Source organism: Echeneis naucrates, chromosome 22, assembly GCF_900963305.1.
Source record: "Echeneis naucrates chromosome 22, fEcheNa1.1, whole genome shotgun sequence".
In the NCBI taxonomy this organism is placed as follows: domain Eukaryota; kingdom Metazoa; phylum Chordata; class Actinopteri; order Carangiformes; family Echeneidae; genus Echeneis; species Echeneis naucrates.
The window spans coordinates 1,040,439-1,067,559 of NC_042532.1; the positions used below are offsets into that span (position 1 = coordinate 1,040,439).

The 27,121-nt window shown below is 39.3% G+C and overlaps 1 protein-coding gene and 1 pseudogene across 1 annotated transcript; both read left to right on the forward strand.

Moving 5' to 3' along the window:
- The first annotated feature begins 12,858 nt into the window (after nt 1-12,858).
- LOC115036138 (uncharacterized protein K02A2.6-like) lies at nt 12,859-13,843 on the forward strand (annotated as a pseudogene).
- Nucleotides 13,844-19,043: 5,200 nt separating this feature from the next.
- dio2 (iodothyronine deiodinase 2) lies at nt 19,044-21,276 on the forward strand. The gene is made up of 2 exons (XM_029494022.1): nt 19,044-19,393; nt 20,573-21,276. The coding sequence occupies exons 1-2, from the start codon at nt 19,169-19,171 to the stop codon at nt 21,161-21,163; spliced, it is 816 nt and encodes a 271-aa protein (XP_029349882.1). The 5' UTR covers nt 19,044-19,168; the 3' UTR covers nt 21,164-21,276.
- The last annotated feature ends 5,845 nt before the right edge of the window (nt 21,277-27,121 follow it).

A 27,121-nucleotide genomic window follows, 5' to 3' on the forward strand; every position in this document is an offset into this window, starting at 1 on the left:
ACAGCCACACATATCTCTCTTCTCTATTTCCTTGTTTTGTTCCTTCAGGTTAGGCTAACCCAGGGTTTCCAACTCAAGTCCTGGAGAGCTACTGTATTAGATGTTTCCTGCTCCAACACACCTGATTCAAATGAATGGCTCCTTATCAGACCTCAGCAGAACTTGATGACTAGCTTATCATTTGAATCAGGTGTGTTGCTGCAGGGTAACATCTAAAACATGCCTGACAGTAGCTCTGCACTGTTGCTAACTTTGGAGCTGACTTTTTAACATTTATTAACTGACACACTGTAGTCTGTACTGTACAGTTACTGCCAGACGACAATTAAGTGCCAACCTTTTCCTCTGCTCCTATCACATCCACTGTCACCTATCTGGTGATTACTTTCCCACTTGCTACACTAACATACTCCTTAACGGAACTACACAATTGTAGGATAAACACTGATTCAGCAAACGCTGGGTAAATAGAGTACAATTGGACCTAGCAGAAAACTACGGTGGTGTTTTGAATACCCACAGGTAATTTGTTAATCCGTTCCTCCCACTGCAGGAAATAATGGATTAATCCTAGAAGGCTGTTGATGTAGCACTTTTCTCATTATGAAAGTAACACGGGCATTATTTCACCAATGAGAATTCGGTTGGAAGAGAGCATATGGAGCAGTTTACCAGGAGACTACAGCCCTAAAGGCTACAACAGAAGAAGGCTCATTTGGGGAATTACAACAATTCTACATTTGTTTTTGCATTCATTGTCTATAAAGCAGCTCCCTTACCCTCTTCATGCTTGTGGAGGAACCATGTGAAACAGATTGACTGGTAAACAGATCTTAGGCCTGGGTCATACAGTGTAGCACCAAGCAGTTACTAGAACTCTACTTGACTTTCCCCTGGCTGAGAACACCCTCCTGCAGGGTGGTGAGGTTGGGTATGACCATTGGGATGTTAAGGCTGGGAACCATCCAATAACCATTCAGGCAGTATGTGAAGGCTGTGCCAGTGATGCAAAACAACTCAGGAAGAGGCTGGGGGATGCAAAGGTCAAATCAGTGTCATGATTAAAATACTTTACTACTTACATTAATATACTAACAATACATTGAAACATGCATATTTTGAGCTGTTCTATTATATTCCAAGTGTATTACAACTTTATTCCTAACTCTAACCCCAACCACAGATTGTTTCAGCTGCTGCCGTCAGTACCGCAGCCTCAAAGCCGGAGCAGCAGACAACCAGGCTTATGAACAATGATCATTAAATGCCTGTCTGTACATTACACACGCACACACACACACACACATAGTCTCAACCAACCCACATAAACATGCAAACATCAGCATGTACATGTATTACGATAAAGCCCGCACACACACTACACTATACATATCACTACCACACTACATGTTTCCTTTTTAAATGCTATATATGGCTATTTTATTGTTATTAATGCTAGTTGTTGCTGCTGCAAAGTCGAGGAGCACATACACTAGGTTACTGGTAATATATTTACTTCTAGCAGTAAGGAGGAGCAGCTGAGGAACAACCTTTTATTTACATGTTTGCAGGACGGAATAGGAGCTTAAACATGTACTTATCACCTGATAAATATAACTTAAGCTTGCATGACTGGTGCATGATTCTTTAATAACATCTTTGGATCGGAATAACGGTTGGTTAGCAAACACCACACAGACTATTTAACACATACAAAAGGCAAATGCTAATGTTAGCTCTGCTGATTTGGCATTCATTAAAAATGTTAAAATTAAATAAAATTAAAATTCTCACACTTAGGCAGTGCCGAACCTTTAGTTATGTCAAGTTAGTGTTGATTACTATCTTACTTTCCCATTCTGCTGCCCTTAGTGTTATATTAGCTCAGCTCATGATAAGTCTCCCTTTATACGAAATGTCATGTGAAGAAAAAAAAATATTGCTTTACCTTTCGTGAAAACTGAATATGAAATATCATCCTCGACTTTGAAATCTTGGAAAACTACTGTTATTTTATCCAGAGAAATTGCCCCTCTGTAGTCTCTCTGCTTCAGACAGATCCACAAAGAACGCGTAGATTCAAAGAACTGAATGCTGCGCAGTCATTGGATGAATCACAGTCCCGACCAGTCCAGAAATCAACAATATAATTGGTCGACGTCATCTACAGTAAATCTCGTACGTTCAGGGGAAAAGACTGAAAAGACATTGGATAGTTGCTTATAATTGCTGTAAAATAATGTTTATATCAGGTAATGCTTTTGTAAGATATTATCACATGATCTTATTTTTGGTATAGTATAAAAAAAAACAACCCAGAACTTATTGTAAATAGACTGGATAATCCCATAAAATAAAAGCCCAAATCTCTCAAAATACATTAATTGGTGTTAAAGGAGAGTACTTATATGTATTTAATGTTACATGATTTTTTTTTTGTATTTTACATCCATAAATTTGTACTTGATGAGGTATTCTAATGAATAAACAGATTATCATATGAATTTACAAAATATTACTGAATAAAATTTGAATGTATTTTCACTCTATTTTTCATTTTTTGTGCAAGTTTATACATTAGTTTAACATTCTAGAGATGTTTTATAATGAGAGTTTTTGTTTATCCTACATTTTAACTGTAAAACTACAGATAATTCTCTGTAGAATAACAGAAAGTTTTTTATCGCGTCAGGAGAGAGGGACTGCAGCTTCTGTGTGACCTTTTGAATAGTTGTCATAGCATTGTTAGTGTTGGCTTTAGGGTGTATGTACACCACAGGGAATTGACGGGGGAGATAGAAGGTACGCAGAGATACAGACAACGGCTTTATGTCAGCTGTACACACAGTCTCTCTGACAGTGATGTGATTGCACCACCGCTGATTGACATAGAGGCAGACCCCACCTCCTTGGGATTTCCCTGTGACATCAGCATCCCTGCCATGCCTCACTGGCGCCCCAAAACCAGTGAGACTTAAGTCGGTGTCTAGGTCCATGGAAGTAAGCCATGTCTCCGTGAAAGCCAAGATACATGCATCTCTTAATTTTTCCAGATGAGTGACGTTAGTGTGGATCTCGTTGACCTTATTCCATATGGATTGGGCTTTGCAAAGTAGTATTGAGTGGGGGTGTTATATACCTTGTTCTCAAGTTTTATAACTATTAATGAAGAAGCCAGGAAGTGTTGCACGTCTGCCTGTTCTTTATTCAGGATACACACAGAGAATCAAAACGTTATGTTACAACCTATAACACGGGGGGGATAGCCGTATCCCGGACAAATTTAGGCTGTCAATACTGTCAATTAGCTTCAGTCAGTAACCGTTTCTCACTATGTAGGCCACACACCAGCCGGTTACGTATGGTGTCATTGAGTGACAGTCCAAAATCGTAGTGTTCAGATAATTGTTTCAGAACAGCAACAAACTGTGAAACAGATTCAACCTATTCCTGGTTCCTTTTATGGATCAGTGGCTTTGGTGAATTGTGATCTTTTAGTATTGTCACTATCTCATTATAGGATTTGTCTCCTGGCTTGGCAGTTTGTACTAGACTGCCCAGTAGGGTGAACATGCTCCGCTACAACGTGAAAGAGGAGATACTAAGAGCAGCCAGTGAAAAAGGTCAGATCTTATGGCAGGGAACCGGGAGCATGTTTTTTCCGGAATACTCTAAGCAGACCAGTTAAAACCAATCTGAGGAATAGAGGGGTAGAGAGGTACATGCTCCGCTTCCCCGCCACCCTGGAGATTAAACATTAAACATAACGGGGCACGAAACTGTTTCACCTCGGCCGAAGAAGTATAGAATTTCGTCAAGAGGAAGATTATAAAGGAAAGCTTAGCTACAGACAAAACTGGGGGTATATGTTAAACTATGTTAGGCTCCTAATTATAATGTAACAATTACTATCTTTCTACATTTCTATATCTATGGAGCTGGTCAATTTTCTTTGATTTATTTTATTTCTTTTTTTTTTCTTCTGATAGGATAATACCTTTTCTGCTGCTCTATTATACTCCGCCTATTTATGTTTAACTGGCAGTAGAAACTCAAATCACATGGGTTAACTTTAATATTATAATATCTCCAGTCCTAGCCACATTTAAGGTTTTTTTTTTTTTAGGTTCCCTACTCTAGTCAATTGATGAGGAGCTCTAAGTTTTTGATACTCCCCATTTTATACAGATGATATGGGATTTGAACATATGCATGTTTTGGGTTTTATGGGAAGTCGAGTTCGGGTGACATTACCAGGTTTCCTAGTTTTGTTGAGTTCACTTAGTTATGTCCCAGTCTTTTGAATCTGACTGGGTTTGTAGGTAGTTTGTTTTGTTATGTCTATAATGTTTGTTTACCACCACACCACACATACTACCTCATGGCTAGCACGACTGATTTGAAATTTGCCAGTTGGAATTTAAAGGGCCTTAACAGTGTAATTAAGAAAAAGAGAGTCCAAAAGAAAAAATTCCAAAAAAAACTAAAGAAAAAAAAATATTTGAAATCATCTAAAGTAGATATAGCTTTTGTCCAGGAAACGCATCTAAACATAAAAGAATCCTTGAAACTGAGGTCCTTGTGGGTGGGGAAGGTTTTCCAAGCCCAGAAACTGGCAAAAGCAGAAAGGTTTCAATTTTGATTAATAAGGCTATTAATTTTAATGAAACAAATGTATTAATAGACTCAGATGGTCGATATGTTATAGTGTATGGTCAACTGCTGGATACACCGATTGCTCTTTGCAATATCTACACACCTAATTTTGATAAACCAGAGTTTTTTCATAACCTATCACAACTTCTCTTGGACCTTGGGGATGTTCAGATAATACTAGGTGGAGATTTTAATCAAATATTAGATCAGGATCTTGACAGATCATTGCCCAGACGCAATACAGAAAGCAGATCAGCAGCTGCCATTAGACAATTTTCCATTGACCTGGGTCTAAAAGACATTTGCAGACTAATGCCCCCAGATGGAAGACATTATTCTTTTTTTTCTCCTCCCCACAATGTTTACACAAGGATTTATTATTTTTTAATTTCTCAGTCATTAGTTGATTTTTCTCTCAGCTCGGATATAGGTTATATAATAATTCCAGATCATGCCCCAGTAACAAAATTTTCACAGACACCTAAAAGCCAGAGATGGCACTTAAATGTATCCTTACTGAAAGATAACTCATTCCTCGAGATGATTAGAAATGAAATATCGCTCTTCAAGCAAACAAATAATAAGCAGGACAGTGACATTTCTATATGGTGGGATACTTTGAAAGCTTATTGGAGGGGGAGAATTATTTCTTATGCCTCTTACAGAAAGAGATTAGCTAATGAGAAAAGTTTCATGTTCTCAGACCAAGGATAGTTCCACACTAAACAAAATAATTAGTACTAAATTTCAATTAAATAAACTATATAATAAAAAAGCCGAATATGCTTTGTTTCAAACCAAACAGGCATACTGGGAAATGGGCTAAAGACCTGGACGCCTATTGGCCTACCGTTTTAAACAACAGGACAGTATGAACCATATAGTTGCCACACGACAACCAGATGGCCATATCTCTACCGCCTCTAAGCAGATAAATGAAAGCTTTAGATCCTTTTATGAAACTCTTTACTCATCACAAGGTGACTTAGATAAGCAGAAATGTGATAGTTTTTTGTTGCTCAAGGTTTATTCTGATGCATTCACAGCTGGCACCTTACCACAGTCTATGCACACTGCAAGTTATATCTTTCATTCATAAAAAACAGAAAGATGACTTAGATCCTAGTGGCTACCGACCTATTTCCTTACTCAACTGTGATCAAAAGATTTTAGCAAAGATATTAGCAAATCACTTGTCAAAAGTCAGTGGAACCATTATTCACATGGACCAATCAAGCTTCATCCCAAATCACTATAGCTCCGATAATATTAGACGGCTCGTCAATTTGCAGTGTTTAGTATATGACTTCACCCATCCAACAATCACTTTGTCACTGGATGCCGCTAAGGCTTTCGATAGTGTCGAATGGACTTATCTTTTTGAAATACTTGAACCATTCGGCTTTGGGCAAAATTTTATCACATGGATCAAAACTTTATATGATATCCCCTATGCCTGTGTTTTGACAAATGGTCTTATATCTAATCCATTCCAGCTGCATAGGTCCACAAGATAACGTTTCCCCTTAAGTCCAGGCTTGTTTGTACTTGCCTTGGAGCCATTGGCACAGAAACTAAGGAATAATTCAGATTTACATGGGATCACAGTGGGCAATATCCATCACAAACTTTTACTGTATGCAGATCATATGTTAGTAATGTTAACACGACCAGAAAAATCCATACCCACTTTATTAAAACTGTATTGAAGAGTTCACATTGTTGTCTGGATATCGCATTAATTGGGACAAATCTGAGGCCATGCCTTTATCAGGCCACTGCCCATCTACCCTCTTACACTGGGGGAAATTTTGCTGGGCTTTGAAAGGCAATAAATATCTAGGCATTCAAATAACTCCTGATAATAAAGATATGGTCCAAGAGACCATTAACCCACTGCTTCAGAAAATGAAATCAGACTTTGGCAGGTGGACTAAAATCCACCTTTCTCTCTCTGGAAAATACATTCTATTAAAATGATGTCTGCACCTGGGATTTATTATATATTATCCCACCTTCCTCTGAGCCTTCCCGAATCCCGAATCCTTTGACACTCTTATTCTAGATTTCCTCTGGGGCAACTCACAACCCTAACCCTAACCCACATTGTTTGGGAATAAAGAAATTACAGGCCCACACAATAAGAGGGGGATTTTCTTTTCCCAACTTCAGATGGTACTGCTGGGCCTTCAATATGAAACACATGAGAATGCGGTTACCTAATGATGAAATAGGAGATAGACCAAGTTGGCTCCAAACAGAGATTGAGGTGAGTGGAGGGTTGTCCCCTTGGTCCAAGTTATTTAGTACAAAATTTCTATCACAATGACAATCCTATTATCACTAACTCTGAAATAATGTGGCATAAACTACATAGAGCAGGTCGTTGGGACTTTTTCAAATCCCCTCATGCACCTTTATGGGATAACAAGTGAATCCTAATTGGGAACAAAACAGTTAACTGGACTATTTGGCAAAAAGCAAGGATAAACTACATTTCACATTTATTTGATAGTAACACTAAGCTATTTAAAGTAGTATTTAAATAAGTAGTAGATAGATACAAATTACCACGTAATCAGTACTGGAGATATGTCCAAATGCAAATGTCTAAATGGTTAGGAGGCCTGCTTATCTGCCTTACGGGCAGCCCAATCGAAGAACTACTGAAGAAATCAAGTTCAGGTAGGGGCATTACTTTTAAGATCAGTAGTTTATTACAGGAACAATTATGTGACCCTTTGCTCAAGGTTAAGAAACACTGGGCAGGCGACTTGGCTATAGACATATCTCCTGAGGATTGGAAGTCATGTTTAAATAACATCAATACAACATATGAAGAAATGGGTAATAAATATATCCAGTTAAAAATAATACATTGATGGCATCGAACATCACAACAACTTTGTAAATGGAATTTAATACCAGCATACTCTTGTTGGAGATGTGACGAGAGTGGTGCCTCTATGATATGTAGCATAGACATACTCTGGACATGACCAGAGTAAAAATGAAAAACTAAAGGGAGTAAATGTCTGGCTCTGATGGTCCCCTGATTGAGTGAATGGATCTGTCCCTGTCTGTATTATTTGTTTCAATAAAAAGTTAATCACAATAACATCAGCTTTGATCTTGTTAGCAAGTAAAGCAAATACTCAAACCTTCCCCTGTATGAACTCCAATGTTCTGTATGCTCTTCAAATGGTCCAATATTTCCAACCAGCGCAGCCATTTCTGAGAATGTTCCTTCAGCAATTAGTCTTATAATTTTATGCTTATTTTCTCCTGCTTTCTTCTTGCCGCTTTTTTTTTTCTTACTGCTTTAACCTGTTCACTCAGTCCCCCTAGTGGTTCGGACGCCGGCATCCCAAACTAATTAAGACATAAAAGGCGTCCTTCATACAAGTAAAGTAGGCAGGGTTTAATGAAAATTTCAATGCAGAAGTTTTTAATACGCTTTCAGCTACATGAACAAAAATCTTGACATTTCGAGGTGCTACGGTTTTATCATGGTTACTGAAAATGTCTGAAGAGAGAAATGAGAAGACAACAGCAAGCCAGCAAGCGGCATCACGTCAACAACAAAGGGAGTGTAAACATATGTGTACCATCTTTACACCGTTTCCGTCACCTCCAAAAAATTGTATACTGTCATAGAAACAACACCAAAGTACAAAAAAGGAGTTTATTTCCAGATAAAGTTTTCAACAACCTGCTCACCAAAAAACAAAAAAAGTCGGACGTCATTTTCTATCTCTGTGAAATACGAACATTCTTCGATCAAACCCCAACTAAAACATTGAATAAAATCACAAGCTTGGCCTCATTTTAAAACTGAAGATGTGCCCAACAATAATCCACAGTTCAATTTTATCCATTGTGTCCAGTTAATTGGACGTTTTGTCTTCTTTCCCCTCTGTGCTAATGCTAATTTAAAGGTCTGTCAGACTGTGCATCTACTATGCGCAGGCAGCGTCTCCTGTCAATCAAAGGCACATTGAAAATGAAACTTCCTTGCAATGTTAGAGGTCCTAAGGTTTCCTCTGACATATAACAATCCCTGATTGGGCCGTTTTTTCACCCCAAGTAAGGGCTGCGTAACCGTAGCAGAGCCGCACGGGACATACACGCAATGATGCACACAGTTGGCCCGGATTTCCCTTTAACTCGGTGTTTAATCGGTTTTTACCGTTGTCTTTGTTACTGTCGTGGGGAAGTTTGACACTTTTTTACACCAACATGGCGAATATGGTGTTTAGACCGACGGAGGTGCTGCAACTGTTGTACAGTTGTACAGCTGGTCCCTTTGTTGGCTCTCCTCTCCATGTCAACAAGTCAACAATGGACATTTCAACAAAAGATGTGTTTTTGTTGCCCCAAGTTTTAATGTAATTATGAAATTAATAACAAAAGGCATGTTTGGATAGGTTTTCGACACCATATATTCATCCCTATAAATGCAATTTTCAAATGGAATTTTACTTTTTGTAACTGGTGTTCCTAAAAGCAATCATGTCTGTGATTGGCCCCAAAAAGTTATCTGTTAAAAAAAAATTATACATCACTGAAATCTTGCTGTGTGCTTTTTAGCCAAATTGGACCATTTGGGATAGGTTTGGCACACTGGAGATCGCCAAGGGACACTGTTTGGTAAAAACTCTATAGTTCCCCAGTAGTTTTACCTATCAACCTAAAATTTGGTACACATGTGGACAATGAGTGTGTGAACCATATATGTTTTAAATTCAACCTGTTTCATCATGAAGATTTTGAGATATCACTGTTTTCACACAAAATTTCAAACAAATTTTTTATTTTTCCCCTAAATATATTTTTTTTTCAATGGCCCTATTTTGTAGGGAATGACTCAATTCAATATGATTTTTGTTGGATTCCTACTCAGCCTACTACACCTGTTGAATCTCAAGCCTGTGTTGAGGACCTCCTAATAAGGAATCTCTTCACACCATGCCACCTAAGACCCAAAACAATGGAGAGGAGGCTGTGCCCCTTTCTCAAGTACAAGACTTACTGAATCAACAAAAGGATTGGTTCATGCAATTTATACAGCAACAGTAAAGTAACTTCAGGACAGTTGTGGATATGCTGGTGAACAATGTGAACAAACGGATTGATCAACTAACCAAAGGAATACAGGAAGTGAAATGCAGCCTGCAATTTTCTCATAGTAAGGAAGGCGTTTTATCATCAAATACTAATGTGCTGAATATATGCTCAATAGCTGTGTCCCTCCCAGTTCGATGTAGTGACCATAATCTGATAGGGGTGTCTAGAAGATCCAAAGTACCTAAAGCCAGAATGAAAATTATTAGTTCTAGGTCTTATAAGTATAACCTGTTCCTCGGTCTTCCCGAGTTCCATCAGAAGATTCTAGATTTGGGGAAAGAGATTGGCGGTAGTACTCAACTTGAGAGCGATTGACCCCCCAGCCCACAGTAGCACACACAACACAGAATGCGGTATGACCCTGTATATTCCAATATTACACAACAGAAAAATGTTCAGTTTTGTACACATCAAGATAATATGATTCTTCTCACATAGTAGAAATTAAAAAAAAAAAAATTTGTCCCTTTAATTTCCTTTGTTAATTGTCCTTCCGCATCCTCCAGGGAAAAAACTGTTTCTTGCCCTTAAGCCAACCACACTGCATGTCCCCCACTGAGTGGCAGCCGATGATTCAAGTTGCATCAGCCTGGGGCGTCCGTACAGCAGAGGTGGCAATATGGGTCACGCTTGAACTGACGAACTCGTCCCTCAAAAAAAAAAAAAAAAAAAAAAAACAGCCTGCACAACATTGCAGTGCAATTATTCAACAGTTCTGTTTAAAATATTTTTTTTTCACAGTGTACTACATATACTTCATATAATCAGGGGCGTGGGGGGTTCAGAGGTTGGGGCAGCCGAGGCAACTTCTCTGAAGGAGGGAGCAATGACCGGTGTTACTACTGCGAAGAAGAAGGGCATTGGGCTCGTGAATGTCCGCACAGGTCACAAGGACGAGGCACAGGATATCCTCAGATCACACCTCGAGGGCACCCTGGGTGTGGAGGCGGTGTGCACGGTCCTGTCCACCAAATGTCAGCTTCCAGTCCTGGTCATCCCATGCCCAGTGACACACCCCACAGAGAGACTTGAGTGGATCTTAACGGCAGACCCAATGCTACCCATCTCAGTCGACAAACAGGTGCTGCCATTTCTGGTCGATACCGACGCAATGTGCTCCACGATGAAAACCTCTCGACCAGCTGCACTGTCAGACCAAACTACCACCGTCATGGGAATCACAAACTCTGCCATTGACCAAGCCACTGTTACCTACCGTGGGGAAGCAAAGCCTCATACATCCATTCATTTACTCTCCAACCATGCCTGTCAATCTCCTAGGCAGAGACTTGTTGATAAAACTGGGGGCGTCCATTATGTGTGGACCAGATGGACTCACGGTGACTCGACCAGATGGGACTGAGTTGCCCTGTTCCAGGAACCCCTCTAAGTAAGGCAGTTATCTCCTCCAGCCAATGCAAGGTTCCTATGCGGGCATCTATTGGGCCATGCTGAAACCTGAAAATACTGAACACCTTGGCATTCTCTCAGCCTTCATGAGGTGGAAGCCCTGGATCGCGTCCCTCGAGTCTTACATGCCTCCCCCGATCCTCCACACGTAACATTGTTTTACGATCATAACCAAACAGAATGGTTCCAGGAAAGGTTCCAAGAACAATTAGAGGGGAAGGACTGGCAGATCACCACCCGAAACATATACGTCGCTCCTGTGGGAGTGGCAGCAGTGGTATCCCACCAGAGCAATTGCAGTGGTATCAGATGTCAGAGGAGTCCACCACACATGTGTCTCTAGCTTTACATCCTAAACATCAGGCTAAAGAATTGGGTGGGATGGTTAGACTAGCATTAGCACAGAATGATTGGGTTATCATGGACATTCGGCTGTACTTTATTCGGCTAGGGCCAACATATACTCAGTTCAAGTAGAAGCAGTCGATAGCTCAGTTCTGGAGGAGGCCCAGGTCTCCCGGTTTCAAGGAAGAGAAAAAACAGATCACCCTGAAGCTGCGTCTATCATTGACTCTCTACCAGAGTACCTATGGGCGCAGGGCCCGACAGATGTGGGACTAACACCTCTGATCCAGTGTGGATCAATCAGTACCCCCACAAGCCCCAAGCAGAGGAGGGCATCGCAGACACCATTCAGGGCCTCATGTCACAGGGCGTATTGGAACACTCCCATTCTGCCAGTCGAAAAGAAAGGCACAGGTAAATACAGAATGGCACAAGATCTGCGCACCATTAATGACATTTTAGTGACTCCAACCATACCAGTGCCTAATCCCTATGTGGTCCTGACTAACCTGGCCCCTTCGCCCATGGCAGTAACCTGCCTGGAGGCCACCTCACGATTGTTGTTTTGCTTGGCTAGGGTTAGGAACAGGTAGCAAAGGAAGAGAAAGTCAGACCAGATCTACAAGCTGAGCCCTTAGAAGGGGGAGTGAACCTCTACACAGACGGACGTTGTTATAGGGATGGAAGGAAGGGTTAAAAGCAGGATTAGCAGTTGTGCAGGAACAAGGAGGACAGTTCACTGTGAAAAAGGTTCAGAGAGCACAGAGAGCAGAAGTGAGGGCAGTAGTAGAAGTGTTAAAGATGAGTGCAGGACAGAAGGTGAACATCTATACTGATTCAGCGTACGCAGCAGGGGCAGTGCATGTAGAACTAGGGCAATGGTTGAGAACTGGATTTCTGACAGTCTCCAATAAACCTATCAAGCATGAAGCTGAAATGAAAGAATTGGCCAAAGCATTACTATTGCCAAGACGAGTAGCAGTCATCAAGTGCAAGGAGCACTGGATAAGGAGCAGCAGATAAGGCGGCCAAAGAAGTGACGGGGTACCAGACTAGGTTAGTAATGATCTGCGCCGAAACAGAGGAAAGGAAAGACATGGAGATGGAAAGAATCAGAGAAATGCAGGAAAAGACTTCACCCCAAGAACTGTCAGTCTGGAAAGCACAGGGAGGAAGTAGTGGAATGTGGAGCGGCCCAGACGGACGACTCATACTACCACCAGCATTAAGACAAGGGATGTTCGGGATGGGGTAGGACACGTAGGTGTGACACAAATGATGAGAAATCTGAAGGAATGGTGGCATACTTACCTGAAAGAGATGACAAAAGAATGGGTAAGTGGGTAAGTGGGTGTAAGGTCTGTGCGGAGTATAACCCCCGGCCGACCATCGAACCAGAGATAGGGAGATATCCACTGCAGACTCAGGCGGGTACAGAAAGGTCATAGATTTCACCGACATGATAGTGCCCCATAAAGGCTATAGGTACGTCCTGATGTGAGTTGATGCGTACACAGGGTGGCCTGAGGCTTGCCCCACGAAAAAGGAAGACCCCTAACCCTCATCAACCAATACATTCAGAGACATGGGTTCCTGGAGAAAATCTGATCAGATAATGGAACCCATTTCAAGAACCAAGACCTCCAAAAAGTGCAGAACCTGTTAGGTCTTAAACATGCATTTGGGACCGTGTATCACCCACAGTCACAGGGGAAGGTTGAACGAATGAACCAAACCATAAAAAAACAAATTGGCCAAAATCTGCGCACAGACTGGAATGGATTGGGTAACTGCATTACCTTTAGCACTAATGGCTATAAGGTCAGCTGTGAATGCCAGTACTGGGTTCACTCCATTCCCATTACAAACGGGGCGTCCTTTCCCCGGACCTCAAGGTCGGGTTCCTGGAATGAGGAAATCTTAGGCGGAAAACAGACCTCCGAAAGCTTATTTTGCTGAATTACAAGCATTGTTGTCCGCTTTCTCTAAGCAGGTCGGCAAGCAGGTCGGCAAGCAGTGCTCAGGAAACCAGGCAACAGTCATTCCGGGTCAAGAGTGGGTCCTCCTGAAGGTGCACAAAAGAAAGTGGACTGAGCCCAGGTGGACGGGTCCTTTCCTGGTGACAGAGAGAACGTCACATGCAGTAAGACTCAAGGGCAAAGGTGACACCTGGTACCATTGGAGTCAGTGCGCAGCAGCAGAGGAAACCCTCAGGACGGTTGCAGAAGTGCAACAAGACCTACAAGAAACATGCACAGAACCGGCTAGTTCTGCAACAGACCACTCCGACAAAGAGGCAGAATAATCCTCTGGAGTGGTCCGCCAGGACAAGGTAGTCTACCCTTGTACCCAGAAGACACGTAGCGTGCCAAGCTACCACCACACAGATTTGTTCTGTCACCCAAATATGCTGCTAGACACCAATGGGGCAGCAGCTGTGGAGCAAGAAGAACAGTTCGGAGGAGCCTTTTAGTGATCTCTTATTAGAGATCAAAAGGGGGAATTGTGGGGAATTCACATAATATGTTTGAGTCATAATCTGGTACTGTAACAAGTGTGAGAATTCATATAATATGTTTGAATCATAATCTAGTAGTGTAAAAGTAAAGCAAAGCAGCTTACGTAATCATGGCCTTGAGGAGCTGCTTGAGCAAAGCAGAACAGCCTATGTAATAATGGCCTTGAGAAAACTGCTCTGAACAAGAAAAAAAGTGGGGGGACCCGAGAACTGCAAAGACTCACTGTCATTCGTAAGCAGAAAAACAACTCCATAATAGGATAATATACCAGAAGCATAGGGGGATCCGGGGGTACAAAAGACTGGGACCTCTCTTTGTTGTTCAGAGCATTTTCACACACGGCACTTGCATGTCATGCTGTCCAACGGTCGTTGAATAAAGAAGTGTTTATCCTCACCCGGTTTACCTGTCTTCGCATTAATTCAGACTTTGGGACAGCAACCATGAGAGAAGCGTAGCAAGTGCGGTTGCAACAACTGCTAGTCACAATAAAACACAATAACAACATATTATAAAAAGGTTACATAAAACATGCTTCAAACAATCATTAAACATGTTCCAACTATTCTGACTGGCTTTTGGTTCCTGGTTTAATCAGTATGATGCCACTAATCGTGCTAACGGAAAAGCGAACTCACCAGAATAGTTCAGACGTTCGCAAAACACGGTCAGAGTCACTCGTGCGAACAATTCCGAATACGCCAGGTAAATACTTCTCCGTGTCCACTTCTAATGACTGTTCTTCACACTTTCTAATGATTAATAATCACTTGGGGTCAACACAAGGACACCTAGCTCAGCAGCAGTTCTTTTTCCTCTTGGCCATCACTCACTTTCATGCACACCGAGAGCTGCAGGTGGTGCGTTCAGGTAAACTCAGGATTTCAATTAAGAGACGATAAGCATCTATGGTGCATTCAAGGAGGTTTGTTCTTTACAGTTCTGCGGAAACTAACCAGGGTTACATAAGCATTTTTGCGAGGATGCCTTCTTGGAAGACATGCAAAAGGTTCAGTGGTCTAAGGTTAGAGATGAATCTGACCCTGGGATTGCTTTGAAAATTTTCATGGAATATTTTTCAGAAGATAGCTAATAGACACCAAAAAGGAAATTTACAGTAAAGTCTAATGATGCACCCTTGATTGATAAGGATTTAACTACTTTAATGAAACAAAGGGAAACAAACTACTTTGTAGAAAAGGTTAATAAATGAAGGTGTTAAATGGATATGGAAAATATTTGTAAATCATGCTCACAAATTGATAATCACATCAAGAGAGATAAAAATTGTAAGTTTGAGTTCTTGATGGGTTTGAGAATTTGTTATGCACCATTTATGTGTTGGTACAGACTGCCTTGATGGTAAATTATTAAGAACAGCTGCTTTCCACATATCAACAACTGTATGTCACTTATTCAGTGCCTGTCTGTCTCGTGGGATTTGTCCAAAGCTCTGGAAAGAAGTAAAAATACTACCAATAATAAAAAATCGCAATAGCAGACAAATTACAATCTAATCAATTCTCAGTAAACTTCTTGAAAAGATTGTGTTCAAACAGATTCAAGATTATTTCATGACAAATAGCATGATGAGCAAAGCATGATGTACATAAAAATCAGGAGTACAAATCCATTATTCAAGCAAAGAGTAACACAACTGCAGTAGCAAAATGTGGCACATATCTGTACATATATATATATATATATATATGTGTATATATATGTATGTGGAAAATATCTGCAACTCTGTCAATGCGTAAATTACTGGGATTGTAATATTAAATCTCCTCCACATTTGCAAGATTAATGTATGTTCCCAATAAATTTATGTTTCAGATTTTTTTAGTGCTTATTTGACAATTCAAACCTCATTATTATAGTTACAACTCTGGTGGAGCAAAAAGGACTTGGGACCAAATGAAAAACAAATATAAGACATTAGTTCAAAGTGGTCAGTAGTTCTCCTATAATATCTTATAGGCTGTCTATATATCTGTGTTGTGGGCTCTATCCAACATGTGTAAAACTGTACTTTTTTTACATTGTATCTTTGTTTTAGGTTTATCACAATGGTAATGATTTGCTATTTTTACAGTCCACAAGAAAAAAATCTAACATAAAAAAAGACGAGGGGGAGGGGTCATACTCAGGATTACACTCCCGCAGAGGAGCTTGCCTTAATAATGAGGGTCACTCTTGATGGAGGCTGTAGTGGTGGTCACATCAGACCCTGGTGGAGGTGGCAGCTCACAAAGCATCACATCTATTCATGACATCTTTCAGTGAGTCAGTGTTAAAACAGTGGGCTGCAAAAGCACAACTACCTATTTACTGTGAAAGTAAGATGTATTTGTTGCACAGTGAGACAGTAAGACCCTCACAGTGAGCCTGCTGCCCCCACTCATAAAAATTCTATGTAAAATTCATTTGCATACAATCTGTTGCTACTGATTGTATATTGGGGGGGGGCAGTCACAAGATGTAAATAACTTTATTTCATAAGGAAAGTGTTACATTGGCATTATTTTAAAGTGAACCATACAAAAGTATGTACTTATTATGCTAAAGCCACTGTATTATGGATTTAATTAGTTTCAGTTGGGTGTTTGCGTTGTGAGAGCAAAAAAAAATTGAAGTTTGATAGAGTATAAAAAAATGGAAGATCAAAAAAATTAAACTTGAGGTGGAAAAACTAAAGCATGAGAAAAAAGTCAACTGGAGGCCAAAAAGCTCAGTCATTTACTTCCTCAGGAATTCCAAATTATGTATTTTTTACAGGAACTGGAGAAAAGACATTGAAACAGTGAAATAAAAAAAGAAAAAAAATCTAACTTAACGCACTTAACTAAAAAAAAAGTTCAGTGATGGCCTTTCTTAGCGCTCCCTGAAGTGTAATCAAGGGTCTACCACATCAGGGGCTGGAGGGTTAACAGGAGGAGTCCTCCTTATATATATTATATATTGTATGCCTGGTCTGGGGCCACCGTCAGCCCATGGAGACAAGTGAAATGGGTCCTGATGACCGCGTAGATCATCTCAATCCTGACACTGGTTTTGGAGAGGGCCACATTGAACTGGGTTTGAGGCCCTGCGCCAGACTCAGGATAGGGGGTCATCAAATACGGGTGGCATGCATATCCCCTATCACCCAGCTGCCCTCTGCTGAACTGCCCTAAAGTTAGAAAGAAATAGCCTTGATGAGTATCATATAACACAGTTTCAGAATATAATGAAAATAACATTCAGTGTACAGCTGCCATACTCTTCTCAAACTTTTTACATAGTGGATAGCCCTGCTGCTTGCTGAGGTTCTCAGCAAGCATACATGTCAATGGCATACACAAATGTACCTATGAATGAATGGATTATCTAATCAATTTATTAACAAATAAAGTATTTAATTTAGATTTTCCTGTTTTCCTGTTTGTCGTTTATGTTGTTTCCTGTCACTTTTCTCCTACAGAAGAAGCATGACAGGAAACAACATTTAAATAATTCCATATGGGATCATAAGACATCACAATAAAGTTACAAATAAATAAATAAATGAAAAAAAAAAGAAAAGAAAAAGACTTCAATCACCTGAGGTAAAGAACAGCAGAGTCAAACATTCAGTCTGGACGCTGTCAGCTTCCAGACAGTTGTTGTTCCCAGCATGCAGCTGGGCATACAGCTGGGCATACAGCTGGGCAACATGAATGTATTTTGTAGCGAACCTCGTCTGGAAAATCAAACGGGTTAACTGTAACTGAATTTCCCCTCTTTCATCAGACTTCTTCTTCTGGTTCTTGAGCCCACATTAATGAACTCAGGCTTGTGTGAAAAACGCACAGTTCATTTTCCAGAGAGCTGATTGGTCAGTGAGCGGTCTCATATAGCTGCTAAGCTGTTATCCAGAACTTAACCTGCTCTGGAGCAGTTTAGATGTTCCACATAAATTACAACAGCAATGTACCCCAGTAAAAAATTGACAATGCATTTATCTCCCTGTTGAATAGGTGACATCCAATCATCCAGCTAACATTACTATGGGAAAAAGATGTACATTTAAATCAAATAAAACGAGCATTCTGATGTATTTTGCTCTCTGTGTGGATGGTAACTGTGTAACTATGTACTATCTACCTGGGTATACTACCTAATACTCATATGTAACGTGTACAGTCCATAAATATTTGGATGTTCACACAATTTTTAGCATTTTGACTCTGTTCACCACCACAATGTATTTGGAAAAAAATGAATCATTATTTGCTTGAAGTGCCGACTTTTCAAACATTTTCAGCTTTAAATTGAGGGTATTTATATTCAAATCAAGTGAACAGTGTAGGAATTACAACACATTTTGCATGTGCCCTTGACCTTGTTAAGGCCAAAAAACAATGAGACTAATAAAATCACAAATTAAATTGTGACTTTTAATACTTGTTTGCAAAAGAAACTCTCAAGTTTCAAGACTAAGCAAAATTTAGAAATTAAAAATAAAATCCTTGTATCCTGAAATTAACAGATAAGCACAATAGCATTGCATAGGTCCAAAAACATGTTATGTGCTAAGAAGTATATAGAAATTACATTGACATTGACATTAAATAAATAGATGGTACAGTAACATCAAGAATGAATGCATAGTCTTGATATGATCAGGGCCTCATTAAATCTTACAATTTAAAATTAATTGTAAGATTTGTAATGTGAATTTATATCCACTTAAGCTGGACTTGGTATTTGACCTGTTATTATTTCCGCAGGGTCATTTCAATTTACATGATTCATACACACAGACAAACGGATAAAAAGATGAGGATGAGCTCTGTGCTGAGCTGAGGGAGGAGAGGAACGAGGAAGGAGGAGACAGCGGATCTGCTCGAACTCTGACGTCAAAATCTTGCTACCCAGATAAGCTTTAATATGAGATTCGTCCTTTGGAGAACAGTGTTCAAGCTCAGGAGCACCTAAAGGGTAACACAACAGACCGGATACACCCGGAGTACGTCTTGGCCATTCCACGGAACAGAGCATAAAGTATGTGAGGGGCTACGGAGTCCAAAACAGTTTTGTGCGTTGTCTGATATATTTCGCCCCTCACCATTTAAAGGCACGGAGTGAACATGGGAATGGCGAGTGAGGATCTTCTTGTGACACTACAGATACTGCCTGGTTTCTTTTCAAACTGCATCTTCCTAGCCCTGTACGACTCCGTAGTGCTGGTGAAACGCGCCGTGTCACTGCTCAGCAGGTCCCGGTCCGCCGGCTCTGGAGAGTGGCGCCGTATGTTGACCTCAGCCGGGCTCCGCTCCATCTGGAACAGCTTCCTCCTGGACGCATATAAGCAGGTACCACTGCTGCCAAGAAACAAGGTTTAGTGTAGTCCATTGGGTCAAAACCATGATCCAGTATTAATCCCGCACAGTGGTACCTCATTAGACCTGATCCTCCCTGTCAATGGAGATTGAGAGATAGTGGGGGATGAAAGGTTAATCCGTGGTGTTATTCACACTATTGATAAGGCGCAATTCACAGCTGCTTTCACGTGTATATGTGTGTGTGTTATGTTGACAATCATCAGATTATCCTGACCAGCAGCTACTTTGTTCTGTTTTCATTGATCTCTTTAAGTCTTTCCACCTCATGTCTCCCCTGGCTCTAGAAAGTGTCCACTAGTAAATAATTAGTTGCATTAATAGGTTTGCCAACTACTAGCTCATTGTAAGTGTGTGGCACTTGGCCCCTAAATTATTATCTGTTATCAATTTGAAGCACAAGATACTTGTGCAAAAAGTAGCAGATTTGAATCCTACATATATTTAAATAAATTCAACAGTTAAGATTTATTTGCATTGGAAGGAAATGTCAGTTAAATGACAAATAGAACTATTACATATTTTTTTTTAGATTTTTTTTAATTTAATGAATGTGAACTCATCTCCAAGGGCTCTAATGCAGTGGTCCCCAACCCCCGACTGGTACCGGTCTGCGGGTCTTTTGAACAGAAAAATAAATAACTTACATTATGTTTTATTTATTATCTGAATCTGAACTATGTTTAATTTTGAAAAATGACTGGATTTTCTCTGTTACATCCATCTATGACTCACTCTTGATGCATGTCAAGACGCTTGTCTCAGTCACGCGATACGTTACCGCTAAAATTAAACCCACAAGCTAGCAGGGACAAGGACAGTTTCTTTGTGAAGGGGAAAAGGCCCAGTGAAGAGACAGAAGAAGAGCCTGCGACTTCCATGAAAAGAAAGCTGCATTTAGGTTCGGGGTTAGAGGCCAGAGAGGATGTTAATCGTGTTATGTTGTTGGCGCGATGTTACAAGGACACTGCTAATAAAGTTGCATACAAGTTATGAGATTCACGTTTATTATGAAATTCTGAAAATAGCACAGTTTTTATGCCGTATCATTTTATTTTGTTGCATTTATCCGCCACTCCTTAAAGGCTGGTCCATGGAAACACATATGGGAATATGTGTGTAAATATGTATCATTCCTTTTTACCTCCTTAGGTGAAACTCGGCTGTGAAGCACCTAATTCCAAAGTGGTGAAAGTGCCTAATGGCCTTCGGAGTAGCAATAATAACAGCAATGTGACTACTTTGCCAACTGGTGCCAGGATCCGAAATGGAGACGAGTGCCGCCTTCTGGATTTTGAGTCATCTGATCGCCCTCTGGTGGTAAACTTTGGCTCAGCCACCTGACCCCCCTTCATTAGTCACCTGCCAGTTTTCCGGCAGTTGGTGGAGGAATTCAGTGATGTGGCTGATTTCCTGTTAGTGTACATTGATGAGGCTCACCCATCTGATGGCTGGGTGGCCCCACCTATGGGCTCTTACTCTTTCAATGTACGGAAACATCAGAACCTGGAGGAACGCCTGGGAGCAGCACGGAAACTAATTGAGCACTTCTCTCTGCCACCGCAGTGTCAGCTTGTTGCTGACTGCATGGACAACAATGCAAATGTGGCTTATGGAGTGTCCAATGAAAGGGTTTGTATAGTACAACATAAAAAGATTGCATATCTTGGTGGTAAGGGGCCTTTTTTTTACAATCTCAAAGATGTGCGGCAGTGGCTAGAAGAGAGCTATGGTAAACAGTAACTAATTAAGAACAAGTATAGAGGTGGACATTTTGTTGTTGTTAGTAACATAAACAACTGTTTTAGGATTAAAGGAAAAAGAAAAAAAAAATTAACTTCCCAGGCTATTTAGAACTGAGACCAACAAGTTTAAAAAATAAGTTTTTAATTAATTTAATCAAATTACAACATTTAAAAGTGATAGTGCGTGTGCCTCGTCAGTGTTCCTGCCAGTCTTGCTTCTAAAATAATATTTTCCCAAGTTCCATTCAAATTAGAATCCAGACAACTAAATTAGGGAGGAAAGAATACTTTCTTTCCTTTGTTTGATTAAGGAATAGATAATCATTTTGTGAAGATATAATATTTGACATTATGGTCATAGACCACCCTTAATCTACCCTTAATTCTTTTTGAATTTATGTTAATTTATACAATACACACTGTCCACTGTGACTGACAGTGCTCAGGTTTTCATTTTCAATTGACTTTGATGTGTATAAGAGTAGTTACGGTCTTGGGAGTTTTCATATGTATAATACTGAATCATAGTAGATTTAACGTGGCTTCTTGACATAGATTAACCAAAAGAGACCCTTAGGACAGTAAAATTCTTCCCACTATCATCTAAATCGTCTATTGGTAGGTCTTTGTCTGTTCTGCTTTATTGTACACTTTCAGGTTGTATTTAGAGCACAGGTGAAATGCTTTTTTGAATGTAATGTTGATTAAGTTTTGAAACGTCAAGTTTTCAGTTGTTTGAAATGTTTGTGTAGTACTGCGCTAGTTAAAATACCTAACTTTATCTAATGTTAGTGATAAATGAAGAACGCATACATTTTTATATATTGTGTTTGTGGGCTATTTTCATGTGTAGTCTTGTTAGTTTTGTTTTGTTTAGTTAGTCTTGCATATAGTTACTGTGTGAGGATTTGGAGCAGCAGTTTTTAACAAGTTGACAATGGAGTGTTGACTCCTAGACTTCATCCGCTACTAGCACTTTCAGTTCAACCATCTAACTGAATATGTATATAAAATTAATAGTGCCTGCCCCTTCTGTCCATAAGTGTGAATCCGAGGCTACTTCCCTACCTAGACAGACACCTCTGTAAATCAGGTTTCTGTTTTTTGTTTGCCATACAGCAAAAGGCATGTACCAAAGAATCACCTGCAATGATAAGCAGATACTGACTCACAATTACCAGTGAAATTGACTTCTTCCTCTCACATTGTTAAATATGCTATTGGACGTGGTGATAACCCTTTTAAATCTCATTCTTGTACCTGCCTTTTTATGAAATTATGTGACTTCAGAATCCAGTGAACTGATTTAGCTGTGCCAAATTAAAGGGTGACAATAAAAAAAAATGTATTTAGTTTTTTTTTATAGATATAATTTGTATTTTGAAATTGAAGGGTCACTGTCAAAAAGCCACATTTTACCTACTTTAATTCAGTGCTGTAAAACAGCGAATAGGTTAGAGAGAATAGAGAATAGAGTTAATCGCTATGTGTATTATGGGACATTTAATCATGATTGTACATTATGTCACAGACAGAGGGCATACAACCATCTTTTAGATATCACATTCATATATAACTCAATAGCTTAAGAAAAAATCGCTTGGTTCCTCACTATTTTTAGGTTAAATAATTTTGTATAGTACCAAATCATAACTTCACATCTTTGAAGACCTATTTCCTTTTTGAATACATCTATGAATCCATTACACTTTTCCAAACTATTTCTCTTTTGTACGCCCCCTGACTAATATCAGATTTCTCAGAATTAAGAAAAAATGCTGAGAAAGGCTGACAAAGAGAAATTTGATCACATGAATTCGATGAGATGATATGCATCCTTTTTGAGGTGAAGAATCATGTGAAATGAGCTTTGAACTCCTCTGATGGTATTTGTTAATACCATCGCTATTGTTAATAGCATTTGATGTTCAATGAATTTAGTAAAAAGTTTTCTAATGATATTGGTAGAGTGACTTATTGCACAAAAGTAATATTAAGTTTCTAATTTCTAGAAAACATTTACAAAGTATAACTTTTTTGGCTACAAACACAACCAATTCAAACTCTTCATCACTACCTTCATGAAAGAAAACAAATACATGCATAACTAATTTCCAAGCTTTACAGAACAAAATATTTGCTGCCCTTTGCAACTGTGTCACCAAGCTGGTTAGTTCTATATGCGACAGGTAGAGATCTGACACTGTCAGCTATTTGTGATCCAGCGGTGTTGATGAAAGTATCACTAACTATCAAGGTAAATTGTAAATAATTTCATCACATAACTAGAAAAGCATAAAAATTTACTAAAATACTAGATTTAATCTCCAAACATCAAACATAAAAGAGCACAGCTCAAAACTAATTCAAGCTAAAAGCATTGAATAGAGTATTTATGTTGTCCAGAGATGTAGAAACTTAAATGCATATTAGAGTTAGTTGGACAGAAAAAAAAGGGGCAGTTGTTCATGCCTGTGAAGGTCTATCTGAATGTTACATATACAGTATATAATCATGGGAAATATTTAACGTGTGGGTTTTTCTTTTTCTTTTTCTTGTGGAAGACATGAGACATAATTTTTCCCAATTATTTTATCTTGTGCAAAGCAAAATTAAAATACAGTAAGGAGAATCATTAATTATTTAACTGCACACACAAAATGTCTTAATGTCTGCTCTATACGGATAGTTATTTGGCTGTTGAAAGGTTTTGATGTGATCATCACAAGTTGATGCTCAATAGCAGCTAGGCCATGCAGCCAAGGTTACCGTAGAGATTTTCTACTGTTAAAAGAAGCTTTGGGGTAAACTCAGAATTTAAGACCCCGCCAGAGAGACTGGGGGTCTATATCAAGTTGTAGCTTGATGGTTCAGTTGATGAGCAGCAGTACACACCCTAAATTAAAAAAAAAACTTTGCTCTAGAAATTAATTTCAAAAGTACCTTTACCCCACTTGGAGAGAGAATACCTTCACTGAACCGAGTGGACCTGTGTGTTGACCTGCCAGGTTTAGTGAATAAGGCTGAACATTGAAAACTCACTTTCGAGGCATGACCCAAGATTATGATGTTGGCACCAGCTCAGTTCAGATGTTTGATGACAGCAATCGCAAACTGTCCTTTGATTTAAAGTGTGCAGTTAACCATCTAGGTCAATACATCTGAGTGGTGTAAAGATGCATGTCATCACCCTACTGTAATTTTAGCTCCTTGGGACACACAGGTGGTTTGTTGTGGTCATATTGACAAAGGTGTGCAAATGAAAGCCTTTGACGAAAGAGTCCATGATTCAGTCTCTGGTTGGATATGAACTGCACCTGGTCAACATGACACAGAACCATAACATCTGCTTTCACTGTCTATCTGCTACAGCATACATGTAAATAATATTCAGTTTTGTTTTACTATTTTGTAAGGTGAGGAATATAAAGTGGAAAATAAATGAGAGTGATTGCTGATTTACCAGTTGTAGATGTCTTTATGTTTCAGAAAAAACTTGAGTTTTACTCATTTAGAGTAAAGTTATAAAATACACACTAATATGCTGCCTTAAATAAAAGACTCTTACTTCCTAATAATAGCAAAACCAAAAGGCAGATATCCATTGGGACTGGAGGTGGGAGGGGGCATGTCTCCATTACATTTTGCTTTACTAAAATATCTTGAAGAATTGTAATCTTACTGTCCAGTCACCATGTTCCAATTTAAAGATGAGAAGTTGATTACACTATGATAATATGAAAATAGTTCATGAATATTTATGATAAGGGCTAAGTCTAGTGGGATTTTGTATTTGTTCTCCGTTTCTAGTTGTGGTTCCATTGCTTGTTTCTCTAGCTCATTCCAAGTCACCTGTTTTACAGATGGCATGTTTTAGAAACTGATAGAAGATAGAAACTGGCATGGCTCTGCCAAGTTTGATTGATTGATTGTTGCTAAAGTCAATATCCAAGATTTATTGTCTCTTGTCTCTTTCCTGTAAAAACAAAAACATGAGCCCAGGCTAATATTCAAAAGATACAATGAAAACAAAAACTTCTGTAACGAAAAGCTAAAGTGAAATTGGAAAAATTACTTCAGGAACTTTACCTGCACAAACATCAGATAAAGCCTGTATTTGTAGTCTGTTTGCCTTGTGAAGACAGTAGACCAGACAATGTTTGCTCTGTGGAGTGGACTGAGCCGTGTTCCTAAATATATAGATTAATAAATTACTATTCAATTCTATTGAATCAGCGATTAGAATATTGTGTTATTTCTTTTCTTTTTCTTTTTCAATTATGCCTCTTATTTTCATTTCAGAAGTATTTTTAACATGTAATTTTGTGACTTGCAACTCTTTAATGGGTGTATGACAGCTGACAGGGAGGAGCCTGTGGTCACAGACAGCACAAGTGCTTTTGCAACCAAAGCTCAGACCTTTGGACACACAGGCAGGGGTGATGCATAAAATGTTCAGCCAAATAACTTGTACACTGTACTAAAATTAAACAGTCATTTGCAACATTGGAATGGCTGAGAGGGGGTTAGTCAGGTTGACTCTGATGACAGAAAGGAGTTGGTTCCAGAAAAAGATACTGGCACCCTAACCCTGATAAAAATGGAGACCCTATCACTGCTGAGGAATACCAAGCATATAATCAACTGAGGATCAGCATCCCGAGGATGCATCCAAGTATCCATGTCACTGGGTGTCTTGACATTGCTTTCTGGTCACAAAAAAGCTCACATTTACCGAGGCAGGGAGAGCTATGCTTGGCTGGTTGTACGACTGCATATGCAATGGATCACAGCTGATGGACTTGATTCTCCGCACTCTGCTGGGTGTTTCTTCCATATTCAACTGAAGAGACATTGTCATGTGTGGAGCTGAAGAAGAGGTGTATATATTTGTATATATATATATATATATATGTATATATATATAAAAAGAAGAAAAGAAAAAAAGTTGGCCTAAAACAGTAGCCTTCTGTACATTGCCAGACAAAAGGCGAGCCCTGCCCCCTTCTTTCCCAGCAGTTCAGCTTGGGGTCACTTCTTCGTTTGTGTGAACAAGAAAACCCTTTCCAAATGAAACGCTCTCACTCACACACACACACACACACACACGTGTCTGCATGTGTGTGTGCAAGCAGCTGTATGATTCCTTTTCAGTTCACAGAATTGTTTTTTCAATTTGTAAAAACTGATGTTTATACATTTGTTCATTTAGTAAAAATCCTCTCTGAATTGTGGAACTGATTAAAATGATTTCTTGTCAACAAATATGCTTGTATGGACTTTGAAACTTCTGTCAACTGTGCGTAGTTGTTTTGCTCTCTGCCTAGCAGTGTCATGAGCAAGGAAAATCCCAACCTCAGACATCTTTATAGATTATAGGCTACAGGCTAATTATTCCTATCAGATGTTATTATATATATTTCGACCTTTGAATAGACGTCCTGTAACTGTCAGAACCAGACGTTCAAAAGATGTCAAAAAAAGGCATTGGAAAAACTTTCATTCTGCACCCGTGGGAGATGTCTTTTTAACATCGCACCGATATTGTTTCAACGTTGGCATGCTCATTATACATTGTGGTCAAACCTGGAATTGTCCCAAAAGCTTTTGAGCTGCATTTCAGTACTTTGCTTCCACCTAGTGGCTACAGTTGTGACATACATTTCACACAACCTGTCCACTAACAAATTAGAAACTACAGAAAAATTGAACAATACATAGCATTTTACACATTGTAAAGTAAACTTGGTAAGTTTTGTAATCTATTTTGTGGGAAATAATAATTAGTTATTTTTTAGGTGTTTTAATGTGTAAAGTTGCATGGTGCATGTCGAAAACTACTTTACTGTATGTATGTATGTACACACACATACACTTATTAAATAAGTTTTGTGATTGGGAAGTTTTCAAAAAATAAATCAAAACACTGGCATGCATGAAAAATACATCATCTGGG